Source organism: Kryptolebias marmoratus, linkage group LG3, assembly GCF_001649575.2.
Source record: "Kryptolebias marmoratus isolate JLee-2015 linkage group LG3, ASM164957v2, whole genome shotgun sequence".
NCBI lineage: Eukaryota > Metazoa > Chordata > Actinopteri > Cyprinodontiformes > Rivulidae > Kryptolebias > Kryptolebias marmoratus.
In genome coordinates, this window is record NC_051432.1 from 5215172 (window position 1) to 5241053 (window position 25882).

The following is a 25882-nucleotide window of genomic DNA, read 5'->3' on the forward strand; positions in this document are numbered from 1 at the left end:
ACTGCATTATGTTTTTACTTACATGGGATTTTGTGGTTATATAGGAGCACTAATAGGAGCATCAGTAGCTAGCTATACCTCTTAAAATGCAGCCTGGAGTCACATTTTCATCATATTTCTTATGAAAATACCATGTAATAAAGATTTTTAGGGCAAAGCAAAGGTTTATATGGTTTAAAGTTCACAGAATTAATAAAAATGTGAATATAAAACTAGATGTAGACATTTAGAAAACTTACTTTTAGGCTATATTTATTCCAACCCAAAATTAATCATCTAAAATGAATCAGCCCTAGGTTGATGTTGATAAGATAAGCATAAAGGGTTTTATATTAACACTCTTTACAAACTTGTGGGTATCTTGCACTCCTAAATAGCATGTGTGTGCAATTTTATTAAAATGGACAAAGCTGGAAATCTAATTTAAAGGGCAGAAGCTGAGTTTGTACGTTTCTAAAAGTCAGCATTTGATGTCTTTGCTCCTTAACACAGCCTGAAGTCTTTTAGGAAAAGTTTTTTTATTGGTAGTCTTCAAAAAGATGTCTTCAAATTTCTTGAAGAGTATTTCAAAGTTCTTCAGTAGATGCTGGTTGCCTTTTTTTCTATTCTCCATTCATTTTACTTCAATAATGTTGGTCAGTTTTCTTTTCAGGCATGCTTTTACTGTGTTGACATCATTATCAAGCTTAAAACTGAAAGATGTTCTACTTCATTAATTATTATTTATTTCCTTTGGTTATGTCTTTCAAACACTTCATTTGCTCTATAATTTGTTTTAGGTTTACCACTTCTTTTGTTCTCCACCTGTCCTGTTTCCTCATTTTTTAAGGGCGCATTACTACACCATACTGAGATATGGCTATTGACAAATAGATATTTTAAAATAAACTTGATTCAGACATTGTATTTTATGCCAACAGACTATGCTACTTTTGGTATGCGTTTGCAGAAACAATGCAAAAAAAATCAAATTGTGTCTGTGAGAAAATTAAAGCAATAAGCCGCCTAAAGATTTAGTTTAAACTTTTTTTTAAACTGTACTTTGTTGTGTCTTTACCAATTACTTGCATGACTATTTAACTCTGTCTGCTTTGCTGAATGTTATGTGATGGTAACTTCTCATCAGCTGCTGTTGTCTGATGCTCACCCACAGCCATCATGTAGTCCCAGCGATCCAGGTAACACAGGTTGAAGCTCTGTCCGTCTGACGTTGTGGCTGTGACAAAGACTGGAATGTTTCTGTCACGGTTCTGAAGAACGCCCACTGTCCACGCGCACAGGAACCAGCTGACCGTCATCAGCATCACCCCCAGAATCCTCAGCAAATGGAGGCTGGACATGTAGGGCATCCGCTGGGCTGTGCGTGAGAGGAACACCTTCAGCACCCTGTAAAGGAAAGGCAGAGACATCAGTCTTTGACTGAAGGAAATTATCTTACTACTAAGAAGGCAAAGAAAGCATGATATGTTGGATAGGTGATCTTGAAGGCAAACCTGCAGGTAAGCCAGACTTATCATCTTAATAAACACACCTGGATGTAGTCAGAAGTAAATACACAAAGAACAAAACGGTTCAGACAAACAACAGGAGTGGGGTTTGATAAAAAAAATGACATGGTGCATATACACAGAAAAAATAGTAAATTCAAAAGGAATGGTTATTAATGTTTTATAATGTTTAGCTGATTTTAATTGGGCATTGGGAAGACATGTATTAATGATGATTTATAGAGCTATGATTTGTTCTGTGATGGACTGTTGTTGTTTGGTTTACTCAAAGCTTTAAGGGTATGAAGTGGAGCTTTTGTAGCTACTCCTTTGTCTACTTTTTAAGTTGAAATTCCTTTAGAATTGAGAAAGAATAAATTAGGCCTCTATTGCTTGTGCAAAATTCAAGCAATTAAAGGGATGCATTTTTTCAAAAAAGATCTGAATCAACAATGGGAATTTTTAGGTAATAAGAGAAAGAAAAAAATTTTGTAAGCGCAGTTACACAAAGCAGATGCATTAGGTTTAGGCAACACTGTTGTGGGATCTGATAACTGCTGGTCACCAGTTCCCATACTGTTAGTTTCTCAGGCTGATGTAGATTTAAGTTTAATACACTTAGTAAAAAAAGGAATGCCTTGGCAACCCAATGGAAAGTGTTAGTATCATTTGGAAATAGAATATAATCCATGTAAACAAATTCATACAGACAGAGTAAAAGTCAATGCAGTGGAAAAGTAGGGACTGGTATTTATAAAAAAGGATTTCCAAATAGTAAAAAGATGGAGTCTTTCAAACCCATCAGTTTTTCCAGCAGAGCTTATGGCAATCGTATGGGCTGTCTGGTGGGTTATACAAACAAAACCAGACTCCTTGGCCTGTTTGGTGGTCTGAAATAATGGAAAATCTAAAGCAAGACCAGATTTGATAACAGAGATCATATTGAAACTGCTTAGAATCCATAAAGTTGAAGCTTAGTGGATTTTTGTTGGTATCAGCTCATGTAGGAATGAAATAGTAGGTAATATTGCCAAAAAAATGGCTACTTTGGAGGAATGTGAAGAAATCTCAGTTCTAGGTAGTGTGCAGAAATGTTAATCTGTTAACACCCCCCACCCCCCGATTTCATGATGGTATTAATCACACCATTACTGGTTTTATCTTAGATTTGCTGTGTGTATAATTTGGGTGCAGATTTACTATATCAGGAAAGTATTTTACTCCCATTTCTTCCCACCAAGAGGCTGCAATTTTTATTTTTATTCTTTTTTTTTTAATGTATTAGTTGAAAACTAGGGACACTAATGGTTGCTATATGCATTTTTAACTTGAGTGATAATTTCATGCATTTTTGTGTCTTTATTTATTTTGTCACAAAATGGGTCTTGTAACAAAAAAAAGTAAAGTAAAATGGAAGTAAACTGTGCAATTTCATTTAAAATTTTACCATGAACTATTTGAAGCTAACTCTGTTGGCAAAATATCTCATGAACCACTTAACAAATTGTAATGAAACTTTCAGAAAAAAATGATTGATGTGCCCTGATTAACTTTTGAAGCGTATCCAGTTCAGGATGGCCACTGTTGTGTTTTCAGGTTTACATAGTAAATGCATTTCTGTTTTGTTTTGTTGATGTTTTTACTTCTTGTCACTAGAATTGGGGTTGTGATTAATTGCCTGTGTGTACATGTTTTATTGATTTTGTTTAACATGCTTGTTTTTTTTAAATTTACTCTTAACTTCATTGTTCTTATTTAGATTTAACTCATCTGCTGTGTTGTATATTTATCTTTTACCATTTCTTCCTTAACTCTATTAAGTGTGTGTGTAGATTCATAAGTATGTGTACATATATTTATAGTCTTCTTGACTCAAATTTAAATGTCCGTTTTTATGTCCTGTTCTGATATGTTCAGTACTTTGCGCCTCTGTAGAGTTTGAAAACAGCTGTACAAAAAAAGTTGAATTGAACAAATTATTTTCAAAAGAAAAAAGTGATAGCTGCAGTAATAGTTTTACCAAACTTCAGACAGTTGACTCTAAGTGTGTATCATGAATCTGCTGTTTCCGTGTGATATCAGAGTAGACTGTATAACATTTAAATTAAGAGAATAAAGTTGTCTCACAGCTGTGGTTATCAGTGTGTTTTTATGAAGTGAAAGTGGTGCTTTGGCACCTGTACATCTTCAGTGTGATTGTGCCGTAGACGATAAAGAAGCCAAGCATTCGGACCCAGCGAAGCAAAATACACCTGAAGGTGCTCGGTTTGAAGTACAGTATGAAGACCTGCAGAGGCAGAATGAGGCAATGATTAATCCAACCACTCCTAAGCTTCTTGTTCCCGTAGCAATAGTTTTTCATGTACAAAGAAAGAGGAAATTTGAAAAACTCAACGGTCATTTCTCTCATTCAGCTTCACTGACTTGCAGCAAACTATTTGTAATTTTTCTCCCAAGCTGACTAAGTGCATATAAAAAAATACCTCATGAAAACGGGAAAACTTTCTCACATATTGACGCAACAAATGCCTGAACTTAGTAGCATCACCCATATTTAAGGTACACCACAGTTTCAAAAACACAAAGTTTCCATCATATCCTTCCTGCTGTTTAAAGTCTTATAGATGAGATGTCAAAAACAGTGTCACGTATGACATGCTTTTCAATAACAACTTTTCATTAATCTTTCATTGCAATACAATTAGGACAATCACTTTAAAGGGGGTAAATGTTCATACTTTAACACTGAAGAAAGTTTTCTTGAAATCTTTTTTTGTAAAGAAAGGCAATTTACATTGACCATGACAGATTTATGACTGCAATAATCAGGGTCAATAGTTTTGCAAACCACTGTGATTTAAAATGACGGATTTAAAACTAATGTGCTAGCCAGGTGTAAATGTATTTTTTTGTATAAAAATATTAGACAGTTTGACCCATTTTCCCAGCTGCAGTGTTAATGGTACTGATATCTAACTAAACGCTTGAAGACAGTCTGCACAGTTTACCTTTTATAGTTTGGTCAATTGTTAAATGATGATGATCTTGTTATTTTTTGAGATTACAGTATGTAGTTCAGAAGAGCAGTGCTGCCAGCCAATTAACATGTCAACACACACACACTTTTCACATTAAATCATTTCTCTGCACACTGCCTCAGTCTGCAGGAACACGCTCTCATCATTTGATAAAGAAGCACAGCAGGCCTGACGCTAACAGCTTATTAATGGGTCAAACGAATCTAAAGATTGATTAGTAATCTATGACTGGAGCAGTGGCATGTTATGGAATGTCAACTATGTTCCCAGCCACCTCGTTACATACTAACATACACACCCTCACCCTATTCATCCTCCTGCAAATTGTCCATTATGAAATAATCCTTAGTGCTGTGCTGTGCGGTCATCTGGAAAGAGCTGTAATCTGCAACACTCGGACTCGTTTGGAAACTCACCGGGAAGTAGAGGAGCAGAGAGCCGAACAGGATGGTCTCCAGAAGCAGGAGACCAGACGCTCGGATCTTCTGAGGAAAGAGGAGAAGGAGGAAAAAACTTTAATATGGAGCTCAAAGACCAATACTACACAACCCTGTCATCTGTGAGGCATCTGTGATTTAGATTATTCTCTTCTATAGGTTCCATGCTGCTGTCAGGTTACTTTCTTTAATTTTTGTGGGACCATGAAAAGTCTAGTAACCTGCACCTACCCCCCCCCCCCAAATAAATAAATACAAATAAATAAATAAAAATAAAAAACATTGAACTAAGCCACATATTTTATTGACAAATATAAGATAAGTTTACAAAAAATAAATATATTGAGTTAAGGTTTATTAGCTGACTCCTTCCTGTTATTTGTAACATAATACTTAAAAGCCTAACTTGCAAAATGAAAATGACCAAATCAAACTAACTTCTTCACAATTATGTGACTTACTTTCAGCATTAATTGTTTCATTAATACCAGTTGTTGAAGGCAAGAGGGATGTGTTTGTTTGTCTGTCTGTTAGCAAAATATGTCACGAACCACTGAACAGATTTCAATGAAACTGTTGAAGTCATCAATGGACCTACCTCTATAAGTAATTAATTTTTGGACTCACTTCGTTCAAGATGGTTGCCACAGCTGATTATCTAACACAAAAATGGCTATAACTCAGTCAATTTTTACAGGTATTAAATTTAAGTTTGATGGGGTAGTAGCTGAGATTCATCCTCCATAATTTGCAGGATGCAGTTATCTCAATCTTGTTTAAGATTAATCTGTTTTAGTTCACTCACAAAAATAAACAGAACAAAAACAAAATACTTCATCATACAGATAAATTCAAATTTATTCTGCTTTAGAGTTTAGAGTAAACTCAAACATTTCTGACTATGCTTTAGTGAAATATATTCACTAAAGTAAAATTTATTTTAAAAAAGAAAAGAAAGAATGAGACCATTTGTCAATCACATTTTTTTTTGTAGATTTAATGAAAAAAAAGGAACTGGGAAACTCCTTAAATCAGAAGTGAAATGTCTCCAAGAAACAAAACCAAGTCTGATTGCCTTCAATTTATTTAAAATGACCATGTCTAAGAATGTACACCAACAAAAGAAAAGACACAAATTGTGTCCTTGATCAAGGAAACAATTACAAAGTGCCTAAAGATCCTGTTTGAAATTGGTTCTACGTTGATTAATGTTGACACACTTCAGTGTTTCATCCCTTGAGCACTTTTACTTGCTGAAATGTTTCATCAAAGTTAACAGTCTTTATTAAATCAACAAAAATCTGTTCTTTTGGTCAGATGCAGAGACTGGGCTGCAAAAACACCTTTAGAAAACCTGGAGATTTACTTGTTTATTGAGACCACTTTAAAAGATCACAAGACACACTGCAGTTTTGTATGAAGATCACATACCAACTAGTACAATTCTGTTCATCCCATGTTTGTTTGGTTTCCATGTTCTTGTGTACGTGTATGTGTGTGTCATGTAAATAATAGAAACTCAAAATAAAAAGTAAAGAAAATTAAAAAACAGTTTGTTGCATACTCCTGCAAGAACCAAAATAATTGTTTGTTTACTTAATTTGGCAGGAAAAAGAACAAAGTTCATTTAGGCCAGGACATTTACTTCACCAAAAATTCAAGTGCAAAACTCCAGGGAAGTCCTCAAAGGGCGGAAAACTGGGAATGTCAAAATTTCCAGTTTTCTGCATTAACCACACCCACTTAAAATAATAAAAAAAAATAAGTTCTGCTCGGATGATGCATCAGGAACAAGCTGCAAGAACTCCTAAACCAGAGCTGTGAGAAACAAATTGTCATTTCTTCTCATAGCCCATGGAGAGAGAATAATTTTCTCAGTTCTTGCGGAGCATGTAGCAGCCTTAAGTCATACTCCATAAGACGTCAAAAAGTTGGTTTGAGGTTGCAAGACGTTTGTTTTTTTAACAAACACCTTTCATAGTCCACGAGACACTCAGATCAGAACTCCCAGGAAGCTTCTCCCTTCTCCTACAGCGTTAAAACAGGTTTATTCCCACCAGCTTCCTAACCCTCCTGTCCTTGTAGAGATTTTTGCTTCCCTTACCGTGACTAGACATGTTTATTAAACAGACAGTACACGCTGTTTTGGCATTTGAAAATATGACGGTGCACAATAATAAACAAATGAAGGGAACGTGTCTCTATCCTGCACAGCCGAGGTGTACCTCCTCCTGGCCACCACAGCCACAAAGAGCCACCTGTGTCTCCTTGTGGTCTTTATAAGTTTATATGTTTCTAAGTTTTGCTGAAACAGCTGTAAAGACAGCTGTACTTTCTAACAGCCTCAGCCAGCTGCTTCACAGCGGAGCAGCAGAAGCAAAATAACTCCATTAAAGCTCACCGGCTTTTCCACATAAACACGCCCACAACAACTTCTGACCAAACACACAATAGTTGGCGCAAACCCCTGTGAGGAAAAAGTTTAGCCAGGGCCTTGTGTCGTGAAAGGGCAGACAAAGCTGCTACATGAACAAAATGATGCAATTTTAGTAACACAACCACGTGAGACAATTTAGTTACTTCTCCAGGAGTATAACAACAGCTTTAAAGATGGATTTATACTCTGCAAGAAGTGAAGAAATCTGCTCTCGCTCACATAGGTGCAAGATGTTTTTTTCAGCTTGGACATTTTATACTCAGTGAGAATTGTAACCCCTCCCCCTGGGGTCTCCACTCTTCTGTCCTTCTACAGATTTTTGCTTCCCTTATTGCAACCAGACATTTTTATTATACAGAATGAAAAAGAACATGCCGTTAGGCATTTGGAACAATGTCACAAAGAGACAATTGAAATAATCGATTTATATTCTACCATAAAGGGATGCTACTACATGGTCCTGAACTTTATTTTGACTCTTGAAGAGGTTTCACTTCTCATCCAAGGAGCTTCTTCAGTTCTTCTCCATCATATTGCATCATTGTATTTACAGGACATTATTTGAAGATTTGTTTCTAAAGAGATGTTAACATTTGTATGACTTTCAAAACAAATCTACTATTTGTGACCTTTGTTTTTAATAGCATGGTTCTACACAAAATGGTAATACAATTCTAAAGATCTAATGTGATGAAAGAGGATATTTCTGCATCAAACAGCTCAGTGTTGGGAACAGATTATCACTCCGTCTGAACCAAAAGATGTGACTCACCCGGTTCTGACGATGCTGGTAGGCTACTGTCATGCTGACGAAGATGAGGAACATAAAGACCCCCTGGAGGGCCAGCACCCCAGCCCTGAGTGGCCTGTCCTCCTGCACCCAGCAGGGAGTGCTGTCCTGGCAGCTCTTACAACCCGGCCAGCATGGAAGACAGATGGGCATGTTCGGGTAACACATACCACTGCTGTCACTGCCGTTCACAGGGCCTCCATCTGCACCAAACACAGATTCATGCATTTACACCACCTACATGAAGCTATGAGACCACCTCACAAACCTGTGACCTCTGTAACCCACAGCATTCAGACAGACTTTGGCAAGAAGACGTCTCAAATGATGTCTCTTAAGCCCTTGTTTTTTCTATTTTTGTGATTATCACAGGTGGATAAAACTAAAGGCCAGATGCATAAAACACTTTGTGTACTCATATATATTGTTTTACTCTATGTTACTGTTCTGCATACAGTGCCTTGAAAACCCTTTAAAGTCTCCATAAACAACCCCAAACTTCAAAGTATTTCAGTGGGATTTTATGTGATAGACCAACACAAAGGAGTTCATAATTGAAATAGAACGAAAATGATACATCGTTTTAATTGATTTTTTTACAAATAAAAATCTGAAAACTGGTGTGCATTTGTATTCAGCCTTCCTAAGTCAACTCTCTGTAGAACCACCTTTGACTGCAGCTCCAGCTGCAAGTCTTTCAGGGTTTGTCTCTACGAGCTTTATACATCTACAAACTGAAATTTTTGCCCATTCTTTGTAAAATACTGTCAGCTCAGTCAGATTTTTATGCAGAGCATCTGTGAACAGCAGTTTTTAAGTTTTGCCACAGTTTCTCAGTTGGATTAAAGTCTGGACTTTGACTGGGCCATTCTAACACATTTGATCTGATCTATTCCATTGTAGATCTGTCTGAATGTTTCAGGTTGTTGTCCTGCTTGAAGGTGAGCCTCAACCCCAGTCCCAAGTGTTTTTAGCCTCTTTTTCCAGGATTGTTCTCTATTTAGCTCCATCCATCTTCCCATCAACTCTGAGCAGCCTCCGTGTTGAAGAAAAGCATCCCCACAGCATGATGCTGCCACCACTATATTTCACAAAGGGGATGGTGTGTTCATGGTGATGTGTAGAGTTAGTTTTTTGTGACCATTAGCATTTTGCATGTAAGCCAAAAAGTTTAATTATATTCTGAACATAGAGGCCCTCCAGGCCTGAGCAGAGCTTCTTCTTCCACATGTTTGCTGTGTCCCACATGACTAATAGTTGTCCTGTGGACATATTGTCCCACCTGAGCTGTGGATCTCAGCTCCTCCAGAGTTACCATGATGCTTCTTGGCTGCTTCTCAGATTATTGCTCTCCTTCCTCGGCCTGTCAGTTTAGGTGGACAATCATGTCTTGGAAGCTGTTCTGAGTCTCACAGAACAGCTGGATTTATACTGAAATTAAATTACTTACAATTCAGTGACGTGCGGTGAGGTTCATGGTTGGTGAGGCACTGACTCCTTTAGAGTCAGATTTACAAATATATAAACCCAAAAGGGTAGCTTATTCAGTTGGCTACTGGTTATTTCATATCTCATCAGCGTTTTTCACACACTCTCTCTCTCACTCACACACGTACATATTAAAGATAAGATAAGAAAAAATGTTACAATTACCGTTTTGGCAGTCTGATGGCGCAAAACAAAAATGAACAGCTCGCGGCAGTGCAGGACAGCAGCAACAAGCTCCCGTTGGCTCACGTGCACCCCCTTCAGTGCGGCAGAGTACTGCCCTGCCTCACCCTATGCCTTTTCACCGCGGTTTTATGTCCCATCAGCAAAACAAAATATGTCACTAACAAACATTAAACGTAAATGGTTAAAGACATTAGCTAGACTGTGGAAAATCAGGGTATATAAACCCTTATATTGGCGACATGCAGCGATATGGCAACAGGCACGGGCCAATTGCAGTTTGTGATGGATTGCGCATTCAGAGGCTCGGCTTGGCTCGTTGCTGCCGCACCTTGCGTTTCACCCTTGTATTTGAACAGCAAATATGCAATTTCAGCGATTTCAGCGATTTTGACTATAAAAATGTTTGAAAATTAGTCATACATAAAGATCAGTGGACAAATATTAATATTCATTTAATGTTATCGTTTTTTTTTCTTGTCATGATGCCTGCCCTGACCGCACGTCCCTGTTAGAAGTGGACTCTGTTTAGGTGACTTCTTAAGGCAAGTGGTTTCTCTGGATTTAGCTCAGAGTAAAAGGGGCCAAATACAAATGTAGAATTTAATTTTTAGATTTTTATTTGTAAAAAAGCTGCTTCTTAGTGTTGGTCTATTACATGAAATTCAAGTAAAACACTTTGAAGCTTGTAGTTGTAATGTGACAAACTGAGTAAACACTTAAGAGCCATAGATAATTTTTCAAAGTATTGTATGTTGTATTTTCTGTTTGTTTTGTTTTGTAATTTTTTGGTAAAATTTCAGCTATTTTGAAAATGGAAAAACTTTATTTCTATTCCTATTAGACATGAATGAGTTTCGACTCTTGTAACATGAGATATAAAATTAACAGCAATAAAAGCACAGTTTCACCCAATGTTAAACTGAAACATACAGTAAGGAAATTATAAATAAATCTATTTTATTTGATGTTGGGTGCTGAGAAAGTGCAGAGGACAGACTTGAGCTGACGGGTAGCCTTGTGTTCAGTCAGGGAGGGTTCAGACTTCATTTGGTAAGTGAATCAAAAGATAATACTGGGTAAATTGATTTATTCTATCAATCAATCAAATTTTATTTGTATAGCACATTTCAGCAGCAAGGCATTTCAAGGTGCTTTACATAATTAAAAAACAAAATAAAAACAGCATGTGACAATGAATAAACAGTAAGAAAGAGACAAACATCAAAAACCCACACTCTAACCCTAATTTAGCCATAAGCAACTCTAAACAGGTGGGTTTTAAGTTGAGATTTAAAGGCACCCAGTGTTTCAGCTGTTTTACAGTTTTCTGGAAGTTTGTTCCAAATTTGTGGTGCATAGAAACTGAAAGCTGCTTCTCCTCGTTTGGTTCTGGTTCTGGGGATGCAGAGCAGTCCAGAACCAGAAGATCTGAGGGGTCTGGACGGTTGGTACAGCAATAACAGATCTTTAATGTATTGTGGTGCTAAACCGTTCAGTGATTTATAAACTAACAACAGTATTTTAAAGTCTATTCTTTGAGCTACAGGGAGCCAGTGTAGGGACTTTAAAACTGGTGTTATGTGCTCTATCTTCCTGGTTTTAGTGAGAACACGAGCAGCTGCAGCTGTTTGATTGATTTATTAGTCAGACCTGTGAAGACACTGTTGCAGTAATCAATGCGGCTAAAGACAAACGCATGGATGAGTTTCTCTAGATCGTGCTGAGACATAAGTCCTCTAATCCTGGAGATGTTCTTCAGGTGATAGAAGGCCGACTTTGTGGCTGTCTTAATGTGGCTCTGAAGGTTCAGGTCAGAGTCCATTACTACTCCCAGGTTTCGGGCCTGATCACTGGTTTTTAGCTGTAATAACTGTAATTCTAGTTAAACTGAGTTAGGATGTGCACTGTCATTCTAATCTTTTTTGAGTTACAAAAAAAGCCCTAAAAACTTGCAGCAAATTCCATGAAAAACCAAAACAGCACTGATTTTTCTCTGAATGCTTCCCAGGTTCCTAAGGCTGTTAGTGCTACAAAACCTCAAGTTTCAATCCCACTGAAAACATACACATTTTAAAGAATGGCTTATATTAGGCTTAGTTCATTTTTAAAATCACCTGAATCTTCTTTTCAAACAACTTGAAAAAGAAAGAAAAATGTACTTTGTCATGCAGGGAATGGATGTGTTTATCATTTTTATGAGTGTTGCAGCAATATCAACTATTACAAGATATAAATCTTAATGGTGTGGAAGTAGACAAAACCAAGCTTTCACTTAAGCAGCATTTAATCATAAGAAGAGCAGCAGTTCTGCATATAATCTAAATGTTGTGGAATATAGGGGCTTTTATTTATTCTCCCATGCTTTATTTAACATTTGATTATTATATCTTAATCTGATTTGTGTTTATCACCATTTTATATTTAGCCACCATTTTAAAACCTTTAACAAGTAGTTGTTTAGTTTATCTGGAAAGAGAGGTATGTGTTAGAAGCCCTGGATTTGAGCCACGGTGCCAGACACGAAGGGGAAGAAGTTGCCCTTTGACCTCCAAAGAAGAGGGACATCCTCTGTAGGAGGGGAGGGGACATAAGCATTAAAATCAGAGAACATCCTTCCTCAGTCTTTGGGGCACTTTGCTGACACTTAGAGGTGATGTGTTTTCCCACATTTTATTTGAGGATTGTCTCCCAAATGCATTTGGTTTTATCTTTGTAGTAACCGGTGTTTTCTCTCTGCTTTTGGTAAAATAAATATTTAAATTTAAAGTATTGTCTCCTTCCGGTCTCTTTCCATCAACCAACTCGGGTGAGGTGAAGGAGGAGGAATGCAGGTGAAAATCCTTACCTCAACAATGGAGAAAAATAAGCTCTGAAATAAAATATCTATTAAGCTAAAAACAAACAAACAAAACAACAACATATGTTTAGCAGAACTAAAATCCTTGGCATTAGGAAAGCGGCTGATGTTGGCTGACTTACCGGAGTCCTCCGGGGAAATGTCAGGGTTATAGTATCCCTCCTTACAGCGGCAGCAATACTGACCCAGTCGAAAGCCCCGACCCAAAACTGGCACACACTAAAAGAAAGATGGATTTCAAGTTTGTTTTTAGAATCAGATCAATTTTTGTGCATTCATATTATTTAAATTTGACACAAACCTTTTGCTTATTTTTCATAGAAAATACGTAAGTACTCACAACTTGGATTGGAATAGATTTTCAGTTTGATTATAAGTAATGTAATTACATAAAATACACCACATTAATGAAGTTAAACTTGTTTAAAATAATTCTTAATAAAAATATGAAACTTTAAAGGGGTGCATGCATATGTATTACCGCCCCAAAGTCAATACTTTGTAGAGCCACCTTTTGCAACAATTACAGCTAAGAGGGCCTTTAGGTCCACTCCACAAGCTTGGGTTAACTTCCCACTGGAAGTTTGGGAACTTTTTTTCCCAGAATATTGACTTACTTACCCAGATTGTGAGTTTTGGTGGATGACCCTCTTATGGCAGCTTTGCTGTGGTGACATAATCTTTCTGTTTCCTAACAATGGATTTATTGGACCCCCGTGGGATGGTCAGGATTCTGGGATATTTTTTTTACAACCCAACCCTGATCTGTAATTCTCTACAGCTTTGTCCCTGATCTGTGTAGAGAATTCCTTGGTCTTCATGCTGTCTCTTGTTTGGTGGTAGTCCTTACTACTTAGAGGTGGTGAGACTGGTGTTGAGTCTGAGGGCTTTTAGTGTCATGATGTGGGGTGAAGGAGGCGAACCCTGAGCGCAGACTCATATTGAAATTATAAACTAATTTATTGGAAATAAAAGGCAAACCAAAACAAAGGCTGAGATAGCAGCAAAACCTGAACTAAATACAAAAACATTAACTAACTTAACAAAACATGAACAGACCTGAGACAAGAGGGGAACCAAACAGAGCATGGGAGACGACGAGGCACGAGCAACTGGAAGGACGGCACATCAGGGAGACAGGAGTAGGACAATGAACCAGCAGGGAACTGTGGAAAGTGACTGGGTTTTAAAGGCAGAGGGTGATTAGTGGAAGTGGGCACAGGTGAGATGATTAAGGAGCTAGAGGCAGGTGTAGATGGGTGAGAACGGGGAAGAGAGAGAGAGTAACTGAGGAGAAGTGAATGGTGGCTGAGGCACAGGGAAGAGACAACTAAATAACACAAACAATAAACTCAAACTGAAACATGAAGACAAAACAAAATACAAAAACCCAGATCCTAACATTTAGAACAAGTGTATTGGAATAACTCAACACTTAGACTGTTCACAGATGGATCTTCTTGAACTAATGGTGTGGCTTGTGAAGGTGACGAGGCTTCCAAACAAATGGGGTAAATACATAAGCATACGTGCCTTTATATTCTACCATCCGTTGATCTTTCATACCTCAGTGATTCTGTTTACAGTCGCAGGGGGCTGGTGCCAATGTCCAGGTGTGATGGAGCAAGAGACAGGGTACATGCTGGACAGGTCGCCACTCCATCAAAAGGCCACATTTCACTTTCATTACCTCCACCAAGGAGGTGATGTTTTTAGTTGCTTTGTTTGTCTGTACATCTGTTAGCATGTTGCTTCAAAAACTAATGAACAGATCTTGATGAAATTTTCAGAAAATGTTGGGGTTGTCACAAGAAACAAGTGATTAAATTTGAGCACTTCTAGTATTTGTATATTTTTAGAATTATTCAAAACATGTTTTTACCCACCATTTAATTAAATTGAGTATTTTGAGCTGGTCAGTTGACTATGATCAAAATAAAAATCAATTTATATTCAAAGTTAATGCAACAAAACAGAGAGGAATTGAATACTTTTGCAAGCCAGTGTATTTTTTTTTACAAGGTGCTGTTCATGAAGGATATGACAGTAAAATTTAGTTGTTTAATTCAAGATAAATATTTAGTCCACTAATTCTAAATTTCTCCACTTTTAGTCAAAAGGCTAGCTGCATATTCCTTTGTGTTGCAGATGTTTGGTCCATTATCATAATCTACTTTTTTTTTAGCTCTATAAATGCTTAGGTTACTTAAATATTATTCTTTATTGAAATGTAATAATTTGGGGATTTTATATATTGTATATTTGAAAATGTCCTGTTTGTGCACCCCTCTTAGCTGGGCTTCCAGTCCTTATTTTGGCTTCCCACCTGTATTATGATTGATTTTCCAACACCTGACTCGGATTGTCTCAGTACTTTTCTTCATTGTCTGTCACTGAAACCCATATCAAAGTGGCTGCCACAGCTAAGCAATCCTGACAAACACAAAAATAGCTATGACCTGGTCAGTTTTACAGACATCACATGCTAAATTGGCATGGCAGTAGCTGAGAGTCATCCTCAATTCACACTCTGAGCTCAAACTAATTGTGTACCCTACAAACAATCGACTAAATGTTTGCTGCTTCTCAGCTTGGGCCTCTGGGTAATTATGTTTATATCTTCACAGAGAAGCAGGTAACATGTTGCCCACCAGCTAAAAGCACACTTTTTAAAATAATGACCCATTTTTTTCAGTTCACATAATAAAAGACATATGCACAGAAACACAGCAAGGTAGAAATGCAGAGAAGCACAATCAAAGTTTGTAAAAGTCTTAAATACAATAAAGTCAAAAAAATTTGCAAAGTCCATGTGTAAAACAAACAGCAGAATTTTGATGAGTGAAACTGCACCTCTTTGACATTGTTTAATTAGAAAAACTTTTCTAACCAGAAAGCCTCTCTGCTGGGAAATGCAAAGGCACTGAAGTAACAAGTGAAACTATTTTGTAGTTCATTTTTTACTTTAGCCCAGTGGATTGTGAAATAAATGTTCTTGGCCTCTAGTTCTATTGTAATAAACCTTGGTGTGATTTTTGATCAAGATATGGCTTTCAACCCTTACAAATATTACTTCAACCACTTTCTTCTTCTTGTGCAGTATTACTTATGATGCAGAAAAACTTGTCCATGTATTTATCACTGGCTGAATTATTGCAATTCTTTATTCTCAGGATGTCTAAAAAAACAATCTAAAAAGTCTCTCAACAACCAAGCTCTATCTTATATTAAAGATCTTGTTTCATATTTTCCTGACCAAGCACTTCATTCTCAGACTGCAGGTTTACTTGTGGTTCCTAGAGTTTCTAAAGTAGAACAGGAGGCAGAGCTTTCAGTTCTCTTGTGGAACCAACTTCCAGTTTCTGTCTGTGAGGCTGACACCCTGTCTACTTTTAGGACTAGGCTTAAGACTTTCCTTTTTAATCAGTCCTATATTTAGGGTTGGCTTGGGTTTTCTGAGGTACCCCAAAGTTATGCTGCTAAGGCTTGACCTGCTGGAAAACAAACTGACCACATTTCCTTTCTCTGCTGCTGTCTTTACTCTCTCTACGCTCCATATTTATACATATATTTATTGCTACCATTAACCTGTGTTTTTCTTTGTTTTTCTTCCCATAGAAACTACACCTGGACCAACCTTTCCGTGTTTGTCTGTGTCTCTTTCCTGTCCTTTTAAACCACAACTGACCAAGGCAGATGTCCACCCATCCTGAGCCTGGTTCTGGTAACAGGGAGTCATTCTTTTCCATTTTCACCAACATGATTCTTAGGATGGAGGATTGCATTGAAGAAAGATTTGATGCATCCAGGTAATTTTCTTAGATAAATAACTTTTTTAATAAATTGGCATTTCATAAAGTACTGTACAGTATGTAATTTCATGATATTATCCTTTGATTGAATTGACTGTAATTAGATTTAAATCTGGATCTGTTTTGAACTGAAATTGGATGGATTTCTTATTTGTACAGAGCTCTGAGACAACTTTTGTTGTGAATTGGCACTATGTAATTAAACTGAATAGAATTGAAACACTGAATAAATGTGCTGCTCTAGAAACAGTTTGATGGTTTTAAGACTACAGATAAAATGTACATTTAGCTGTAAAGAAAAAAAAGCTTTGCCAACTGTCACTTGGATTGTCACCTAGGTAACTGACTGACATGATGGTTGCTTCAGCTCGCATCCAACATAAATCTGAATAATTATAAATGAACAAAGACAAAAGCAACAGAAAGCTAAATGAGAATGAAGCAAAGCAGGACCAACATGATGTGTGTCCCTGGTTAATGTAACAATGAACTGTGAGGACGTATAGCAGCATGTTTATCCTGCACTGTGAGCTAAAAGCACCTGACTGAATGAAGGTTGAAATCAGGGTCACATTATTCTCTCATTCTATTTCTCTCTGATGCTAGTTTCAATTTAGCCAGTCAGGACACAGAGACAAATAAACACACACGCAGTGGCTTGGATGCTCTGTGTGTTAATCTAAGCTAAAAGCTAAATGGATACATAATGCCTCTAGTGAGAGCATTATCTTTTTCTAGAGAAATCCTGTTCCCCACCACAGGCAAATATACATGCACACACTGGCATCACATATGTATGTTCAAACCTCACAACCCCCTCCACGGTTGCTCAAAGACCTAATGGCACATGTTGAACTTTGCCGCTGTGTGGATTATACCCAGCAAACAACTTAATTCTCTTCATGGTCACATCAAAACTCGCTCAACCTGTGTCATGTGTGCGCTCAGTTTTGCCTCCTTTCTCATTTGAGTTGGCACCTGTATGGCAGGCCATTTTACCATATATTCAAATCACTCTCCAATCTCTGTTTACTCTTTTAGCCTTCAATAATAACATTGTCTTGGTTACAAAACATCCATACTAGTCAGAATTGAAAGTAGTACCTATAAAAATAAATTGAAAATGTCTAGAAATCCTTAAAAGGTTTAAATCCTTGACTTAACATTTATTGATTGACTGGATATATAATGCAGATATCTATGTTTAGTGTGATAAAATAAAATAAAATAAAACAAAAGTAATTATTAGTATTATTTTTATCTCTAATAATAATGTTCCTACAAAACAATTATTCTTATTGTGTATAATGAGGTGGTTTCTTCCCACAGACAGAAAACATGCCTGTTATGTTTAGTGACAACTCTAAATTGTCAGTAGGTATGAGTGAGAGCATGAATGGTTGTTTGTCTTGCAACCTGCTTCTCGCGCCATTACTGCTAAAGAAAGCCACCAGCTCCCCCTGACACAGTATGGAAAAGGGGTTAAGAAAATGAATAGATAGTTGGAAAGTCCAAAAGTTATAAATCAATCACAGCTAATGGTTTTAGACTTTTCACAAACACAACACAGGACTCCTTGTGGAAATCTTATAGATTCAGAGTGTAATATATTTTAAATTTATTTTTTTTTAAATCTACAATTGGAATTAATTTAAATTGTATTTTTTTGTTGTAATATTGTGATTGTAAATTTATTTATTATCGTTTCTTACTAACATAAATGTTATTGTGACTGGGAAAAATGCTAGTTTTGAAATTTAAAAGTGTAAGTAGAGTTAGGCTGGTGATTTGATTGTATGGTAAAACAACCTGTTATACTTTGTGCTAATTCAAGTGAGCTAACAGAATGAGTTGAACACACAGGAGAACAGGTATATTTGAGTTTGTAGACAACACTTACCTAGCATGTATAAAATACATTGTTGCTCATTTTAGTATGCATGCATACATCAGTCTCACTGGGTGCTCAATTTGACAAAAATATTCCATACAGATGTACTCATTTGGTTGACACTTCCAAGACTTTATAGGTATCATGTTTGTTTCATTTATTTATTATCGCCTGATGCAGAAAGGTGAAGCCGGACAATAATGTTTTTGCATGCGTCTGTGTGTTCAGCTGTCTATAGCATTACCAAAATATCTTGCGAACCACTGAACTCATTTTAATGCAACACATCTACAACTTAGTCACTTTTTGAGTCAACCCCATTAAAGATGGCCCCCACAGCTAAACAACCTTATCAAACATAAAATGTGTATAACTCAACCTGTTTTACAATTTTATGCAAATTTTTGTGTGATAGTAACTGAGAGTCATCCCAACACATACTTGGAGCACTAACTGATCATGTTATATCTGTTTTTAAAACTCTGTCATTATCTATTGGGTCAACTGTGTATGTCTGTTTGCAAAATATATCATACAGCACTGGACAGAGGTTGTTGAAACTCTCAGAAAGTAATCACTGAATGTAGATCTACAGTTCATTACCATTTGGGGTCAACTCAATTCAAGATGACCATCACAGCTAACAGGCTTTAGCAAACAGAAAATAGCTAAAACTCAGTCAATTTTACTTATATTGAGCTTATTTAGGTGGTAGCTTGTGAGAATCATCCTTAACATATCACAGCACATCTTGTAATATTGAATCTGATCTGCGGCAATATGTTTTGGACTTTTGGTTGCATAGAGAAATGTGGCTGTCAGCTGATCACTACCTGGTGGTGAGTTGGATCAGATGGCGGAGGGGAGATGCTTGACAGACCCGGTATACCCAAACATGTAGTGAGAGTTTGATGGGAACTTCTACAGCTCAGCCATAAATAGACAAAAGTTTCAACATGTGATAAAATAAACAAAGAAGAAGAAGAACAACAACAACAAAAGGCAAATAATTCCAGATTTTGTCATTATGTTGACCACAAAACCTTCATTGATCTGGAAATATGGGGTGGATGCCAACCCTGTGCAGCCATACAGCCCAATACAAGGAGCTCCAACATGTCTTGAAGTTTGGCTGTCTCCAGGTCCAAATTCTTTTTAAGTTTCTTGTTGACAAACTTCATAGCTAGGTTTGGGTCTTGAAACTTATGAGTGATCGTTCAACATGGTGATGTGTAGAGTAGCAAAATACTGGAGGCTTAATTTAGCATTAGCACAGCCATGAAGCTCCTTCTTTACCGTAATTAAAGCTGTTCTCAATCTCATCACAGTTGGTGTGAAGTTTGAAAAAAATGTACACCCTTTTTAAGTTGTGTGGTAGGAAGGAAGGCTCTCTGCCACTGAGAAGAACTGTATTCCTGTTTTGGAGCTGTGTCATTTTCATGAATATTGGTTGTGACAGTTTGCTGTTCCTTGGGTTAGTGTACAATAAGCCCTGTTCAGGCAGGGTTTCTCCTCAAGCCCCAACATTTCTGAAGAAATTGGCCCATAAACTTTGTATGTTGTGGACCTTCTGAGCCCTCTGGCAGGCCCACAGGTTTCTTAGAGCATGGCTCCAAGTCTTTGCATTTCTTGATCTAAGTGTCTACTGCACCAAAGAGCTTTGCCATATTAGCTTGCATGCTAGTTAGCTGTATGCTATGCTCAATGGTGAGCTCTCAAGATCCAAATACTTTCACTTCACTGAGCAAATTTTTCTTCCAGTGGTTTTAGAGCAGTTGCTACTTCTTTCTTAAGCAACTCTGATATAATCAGCTCAAGTTTGGTGATAATTTCAACTTCTAAGTCATCCATTATTACCATCATGCATACCGACATCTCTCTGTTAGCATCCAGCTACTTGGGAGAATCTGGTTTTAAGGTCTGAAAGTGCAGCTCTAAGTTCTTCTCCATGAGCATGTCCTTCTCCATGAGTGATCTTAGAAGTCCCCAAAGAATCATATTGTAAAGCGGGAAATAAAAGTTTAAGCAAAAACAAAAGATTTCCACCTGGCTTAAAATTTGCACCATCAGTAAAGTTGTAACTATTTGGTGTTTAGTGACTTGGATCCAGGAATGTAGGCAAGCAGGTGTAATACAAAATGGTATATAATGAAGTTAAACAAGAAACAAAATGGGCAGATGTAACCAAAAACAAGGCTGAGATAGGCCAAGATTTGCATACGAGGCTCTGACAGAGAAACAGAAAACACTGGCAGAAATAATTACAGAAACATACTGATAATAGACTGAAAGCGCAAAAAAGCTAGAAGTCCAAAACAGGGAAACATAATTAATGCTAACAAACATAAACCCCCAACTGGGACAAAAGTACATTTTTATGCAGCAAAGTAAGGCATATAAAATGTGATAAAATAATCAAGGGCACTTTCTTGGCCAGCCATAAAGAAACAGGCAATGATATGAGAAAATACATGTTTAGACAGGAAGAAATGAGACGTACAGAGGGAACCTTCCATGAAGACATGGCAAAGGATTTATAGAAACATACATAAGGCAAATGAGACAAAACAAGTCAAGATAATGTGAGGCCATAAAGAGACAAAGCAGGAACTTTTGTGATCCAAATATCTGTTCATTAATTTTCTTCACCTGCTTGTTCTTGCTCAGGGTTGCAGGGAGCTGGTGTCTATCTCCAGGGGCCAACAGGCAAGAGGAGAGTCACATGAGGTAGCCAATCACCCAAAGACACAATGCACAGTCACACCTTGGGCCAATTTAGAATAGTCAAATAACCTAACATGCAAACTGTTGGATGGAACCAGAGTACCTGGATAAAACCCACAAATGCAGAAAGGACCCAGCCAGGTTTTGAAATTGGACCTTCATGCTGTGAAGCAGCAGTGCAAACAAACTGAACCATTGTGCTTCCTGGCTAAACTCTAGGTAAGATTAATTATTGACAAGACATCAAGAACTAAAATGTGAGAACATGAGATGAACATGAACCCAGGACAGAGCAAAGTGGAGACACAGTACATGTTCTGCTCAACTAACAAATTCAAACTCTCTAAGACAGGTGAGCCAGAACAGAACAAAGAGTGCCATGAAGGTCAGAGGATTTGAGGGAATGCACTTTCCTTGTATGTCAGACCTCAATGATTGCAGTGCAGAAGGGAGAAGTGTGTCAGTGTGCTGGATTATGGCCATAATCCATCAGATCATCCTGCAGCCAGCCACCAAGCCCAGCTTCCTTCAAATAGACAGCTGAGATGAGAGGGCTGGCTTTGGCTGTCAGGGACATGGAAGATGACACTGGATGGACAGGATTTAAAAACACTTCTGGGAGGCTCCAAACAGTTTGGTGTGCAATTGTGCAATGTAACAAGAACTCATGACTAAGGGTAAGATAATTCCCATAAAGAGATGTTGGTAATGACATACAGAAGAGACAGTTTAAGTTCGGATCATGCCACAGTAATCATGGTCCTAATTCTGTAAGGAATAAATTACTGATCTTGGTGCCTCTAAGATAGAAAGTTTCCGCTTTTTTTAAAATCAGTTACATCATCAACATCTATCAACTCAATATTAGTAGATGATGTTCCAGAACCCATAAAAATAAGAACAATAGTAAAAGACCATCATGTGACAAACATTTTGCACCCTAATTTTTTATTTTTTTGGTCAGTTACTTTATTTTTGGCGTTAATTGTATCATTAATTTTAGACAGCATAACAATTAAATACATACGGTACTTGGTTAGGTTTAGGAAGCACACTTCTCTGATCATGGTAATACCCATATTTCACTTTAGTGCATTGGCCTTGTGTTTCTATGACATAATGAGACACATGGCTGTAAGAAAACAATGTCACATTGTATATTTTTGTGTCTGATACTCCAATAAATGTAGGGAAGTGAAGTGAAGTGAGATTTATTTATGTAGCACTTTTCAGCAACAAGGCGATCCAAAGCACTTTACAACAGAAACAAAAACACAGTCTAAAACAGCAAGTACATAATGAAACACACAAAAAATAAAAACACATCAATCATTTATAATCTAAATGAATTGTGTATAATCTAAATGAAATATAGGATAATCTAAATAAAATCACAAAACCAGACATGTCTAAGCATGAGCTAAGACAGTCAGAAAAGTAGCTAAAATAATATAAATGAAATCATATCTAAACATGAGCAGTTCAGGAGACAGAGAGACAGAGAGAAAAGAAAACATGTACGCCTTTCACCAGGAGCAGAGAGAGAAAAGTAGTGTCTTCGTCACCAATGCAAGAGTGTTATTGGTCATTTCCTTAGCAGGAAGGTAGTAACTTTAAATGTCACATACGTGCCTCACTTACACACCATAATAATGAAAGGTATGTAACTCGGATCCATCAATAATGTTGTCATTCATTCCCCAAACATGGATCAGGGAGATGTTGATGTTTAAGTTACTGTTATGGATTTGGTTTGGATTTTACTTGAAGATGAAGAGAACAGAAGACAAACTGTCAGACTGAGACATGTCACAGTAGAGCAACAGAAAGCACCAGGAGGAAGAAGAGCCAGAAGTTGGTGGGTGACACCATGACTACAAGCAGACAGGAGGGAGACAGAGGGGAGACAGACATACATACATCTTCTTCTTTCTAATCTTAGATACCAGGGTGGGGTTTGTTTGTTGGTATTTAATAAACAAAAAGTAAAAAAAAAAAAAGGATTGTGACAAAATAATGCTGGTGAATGCCACAGTAACGTTGCAGTAATGGCACACAAAAAAAAATGCCACAGCAACAAAAACAATGAGATGTTAACGCTAAAGTAGCACCGTGCTGTTCTAATATACTGTAACCTTCCCACACTTCAACCCAAGTGGGCCTGTGATAGATTGGTGGCCTGCCAAGAGTGTCTTTTGCCCAATGACCAGTAGAGATAAGCACCAGATCCCCACAGTGTTGCAGAGAAAAATAGGTAAAGAGAATAGATGGATAGATTCTGTCTCTTTATTCAAATTAAATTTGGGAATTTCACAAAATCAGCGGGGGATTAATTAATTATTTCCCTGTCATACGTGACAAAATGCAAAACAGTGTGATAGTACTATATGGCACAAAAACAACTAGATTAGGGTCTGGAACATAAACTGCAAGGTCAAGCTCCACATACCATAAAGATGCAGAAATACACTGCGTGTACCTGCCATGGCAATAATTACAACACAGCAGGCTTAGATCAAGAAGGTGCTTTTGACCTTGGAAACAGCAGTTTACCACACAGACGTCAACTATTAGACTTTCCTTTTTATTTCTTTTACAGTAAATTTAACCATAATTCCCAGTCAAAGATATGATCCCCCACCACCAAGAACTGTGTGTGGAATTTAAAATTAGAATTTATCTTTTTCCTTGAGCTTAGAATCAGTAAAAGAAGAAGAAGAGGGGGAAAAAATCAACTTTAAAGTGATGTTTTGTGTAGTAGTTATCAAAAGTTAGTTGCTTGTCCCCTCCCTGGGCTGCCACCTTACCGTGGTGGAGGGGTTTGAGTGTCCCAATGATCCTAGGAGCTATGCTGTCAGGGGCTTTTTGCCCCTAGTACGGTCACCCAAGGCAGACAGGTCCTAGGTGAGGGATCAGACAAAGTGCAGCCTAAAGACCCCTTATGATGAGTCAAAATATTGGACACAGTGTTCCCTCGCCCGGACTGAGCTAGTGTGTGAGGTTGAGAGGTTCCGGCTAGAAATAGTCGGGCTCACCTCAACGCACGGCTCTGGCTCTGGAACCAGTCTCCTTGACAGGGGAGACACTCTTCCACTCTGGAGTTGCACACTGTGAGAGGCGCCGAGCAGTAGTGGGCATACTTGTTGCCCCCCATCTTGGTGCCTGTACATTGGGGTTTTCCCCGGTGAACGAGAGGGTAGCCTCCCTCCACCTACGTGTGGGGGGACGGGTTCTGACTGTTGTTTGCATTTATGCACCGAACAGCAGTTCAGATTACCCACCCTTTTTGGAGTCCTTGGAGGGGTTACTGGAGAGTGCCCCTCCTGGGGACTCCCTTGTTCTGCTGAGGGACTTCAACGCTCACATGGGCAATGACAGTGAGACCTGGAGGGGTGTGGTTGGGAGGAACGGCCCCCCTGATCTGAACCTGAGCGGTGTTCTGTTGATGGACTTCCGTGCTCATCATGGATTGATGAACACCATGTTCAAACATAAGGGTGTCCATATGTGCTCTTGGCACCAGGACACCCTAGGTCGCAGTTCAATGATCGACTTTGTTGTCGTTTCATCTGATCTGCGTCCCCATGTTTTGGACACTCGGGTGAAGAGAGGGACGGAGCTGTCAACTGACCACTACCTGGTGGTGAGTTGGCTCCGATGGTGGGGGAGGATGCCGGTCAGACCTGGCAGGCCCAAACGTATTGTGAGGGTCTGTTGGGAACGTCTGGCAGAGTCTCCTGTTAGGCGGAGCTTTAACTCCCACCGGACTCCGGAAACAGCTGACGGGTATTGGCAGTCCAAGCGGCATGTGGCTCAGGTGGTCGCTGAGGCAAAACCTCGGGCATGGGAGGAGTTTGGAGAGGCCATGGAAAAAGACTTCCGTACGGCTTCGAGGCGATTTTGGTCCACCATACGGAGTCTCAGGAGGGGAAAGCAGTACAACACCAACACTGTTTATAGTGAGGGTGGTGTGCTTCTGACGTCGACTCGGGATGTTGTGGGTTGGTGGGCCGAATACTTCGAAGACCTCCTTAATCCTACCGGCACGTCTTCCATTGGGGAGGTGGAGCCTGGGAGCTTTGGGTCGGGCTCTCCAGTCTCCGGTGCTGAGGTCACTGAGGTGGTTAAAAAACTCCTCGGTGGCAAGGTGGATGAGATTCGTCCGGAGTTCCTTAAGACTCTGGATGTTGCAGAGGTTGTGTTGGTTAACGCGACTCTGCAATATTGCGTGGACATCGGGGGCAGTTCCTCTGGATTGGCAGACCAGGGGTGGTGGTCCCCTTATTCAAAAAAGGGAACTGGAGGGTGTGTTCCAACTACAGAGGGATCACACTCTTAAGCCTCCCTGGTAAGGTCTATTCGGGGGTTCTGGAGAGGAGGGTCCGTCGGATTGTCAAACCTCGGATTCAGGAAGAGCAGTGTGGTTTTCGTTCTGGCCGTGGAACACTGGACCAGCTCTATACTCTTAGCAGGGTCCTTGAGGGTGCATGGGAGTTCGCCCAACCAGTCTACAGTGTTTTGTGGACTTGGAGAAGACGTTCGACTGTGTCCCTCGGGGAGTCTTGTGGGGGGTGCTCCGGGAGTATGGGGTACCAGGCCCTTTGATATGGGCTGTTAGGTCCCTTTATGACCGGTGTCAGAGCCNTGGTCCGCATTGCCGGCAGTAAGTCGGACTCGTTTCCGGTGAGAGTTGGACTCCGCCAAGGTTGCCCTTTGTCACCGATTCTGTTCATAA

General features: G+C 38.6%; 1 protein-coding gene across 1 annotated transcript in view; it reads right to left on the minus strand.

Annotated features, from left to right (window-relative positions):
• The window catches only part of si:ch211-156l18.8 (probable G-protein coupled receptor 158), a 38076-nt gene that overhangs the window by 6259 nt on the left and 5935 nt on the right, over positions 1-25882 (minus strand). The window contains exons 3-7 of the mRNA XM_025009168.2: positions 12843-12939; positions 8172-8392; positions 4942-5010; positions 3665-3774; positions 1148-1386 (exon numbers count right to left, since the gene is read on the minus strand). Coding sequence (XP_024864936.1) covers positions 1148-1386; positions 3665-3774; positions 4942-5010; positions 8172-8392; positions 12843-12939 — 736 coding nt within the window. The remainder of the gene's footprint in view (positions 1-1147; positions 1387-3664; positions 3775-4941; positions 5011-8171; positions 8393-12842; positions 12940-25882) is intronic.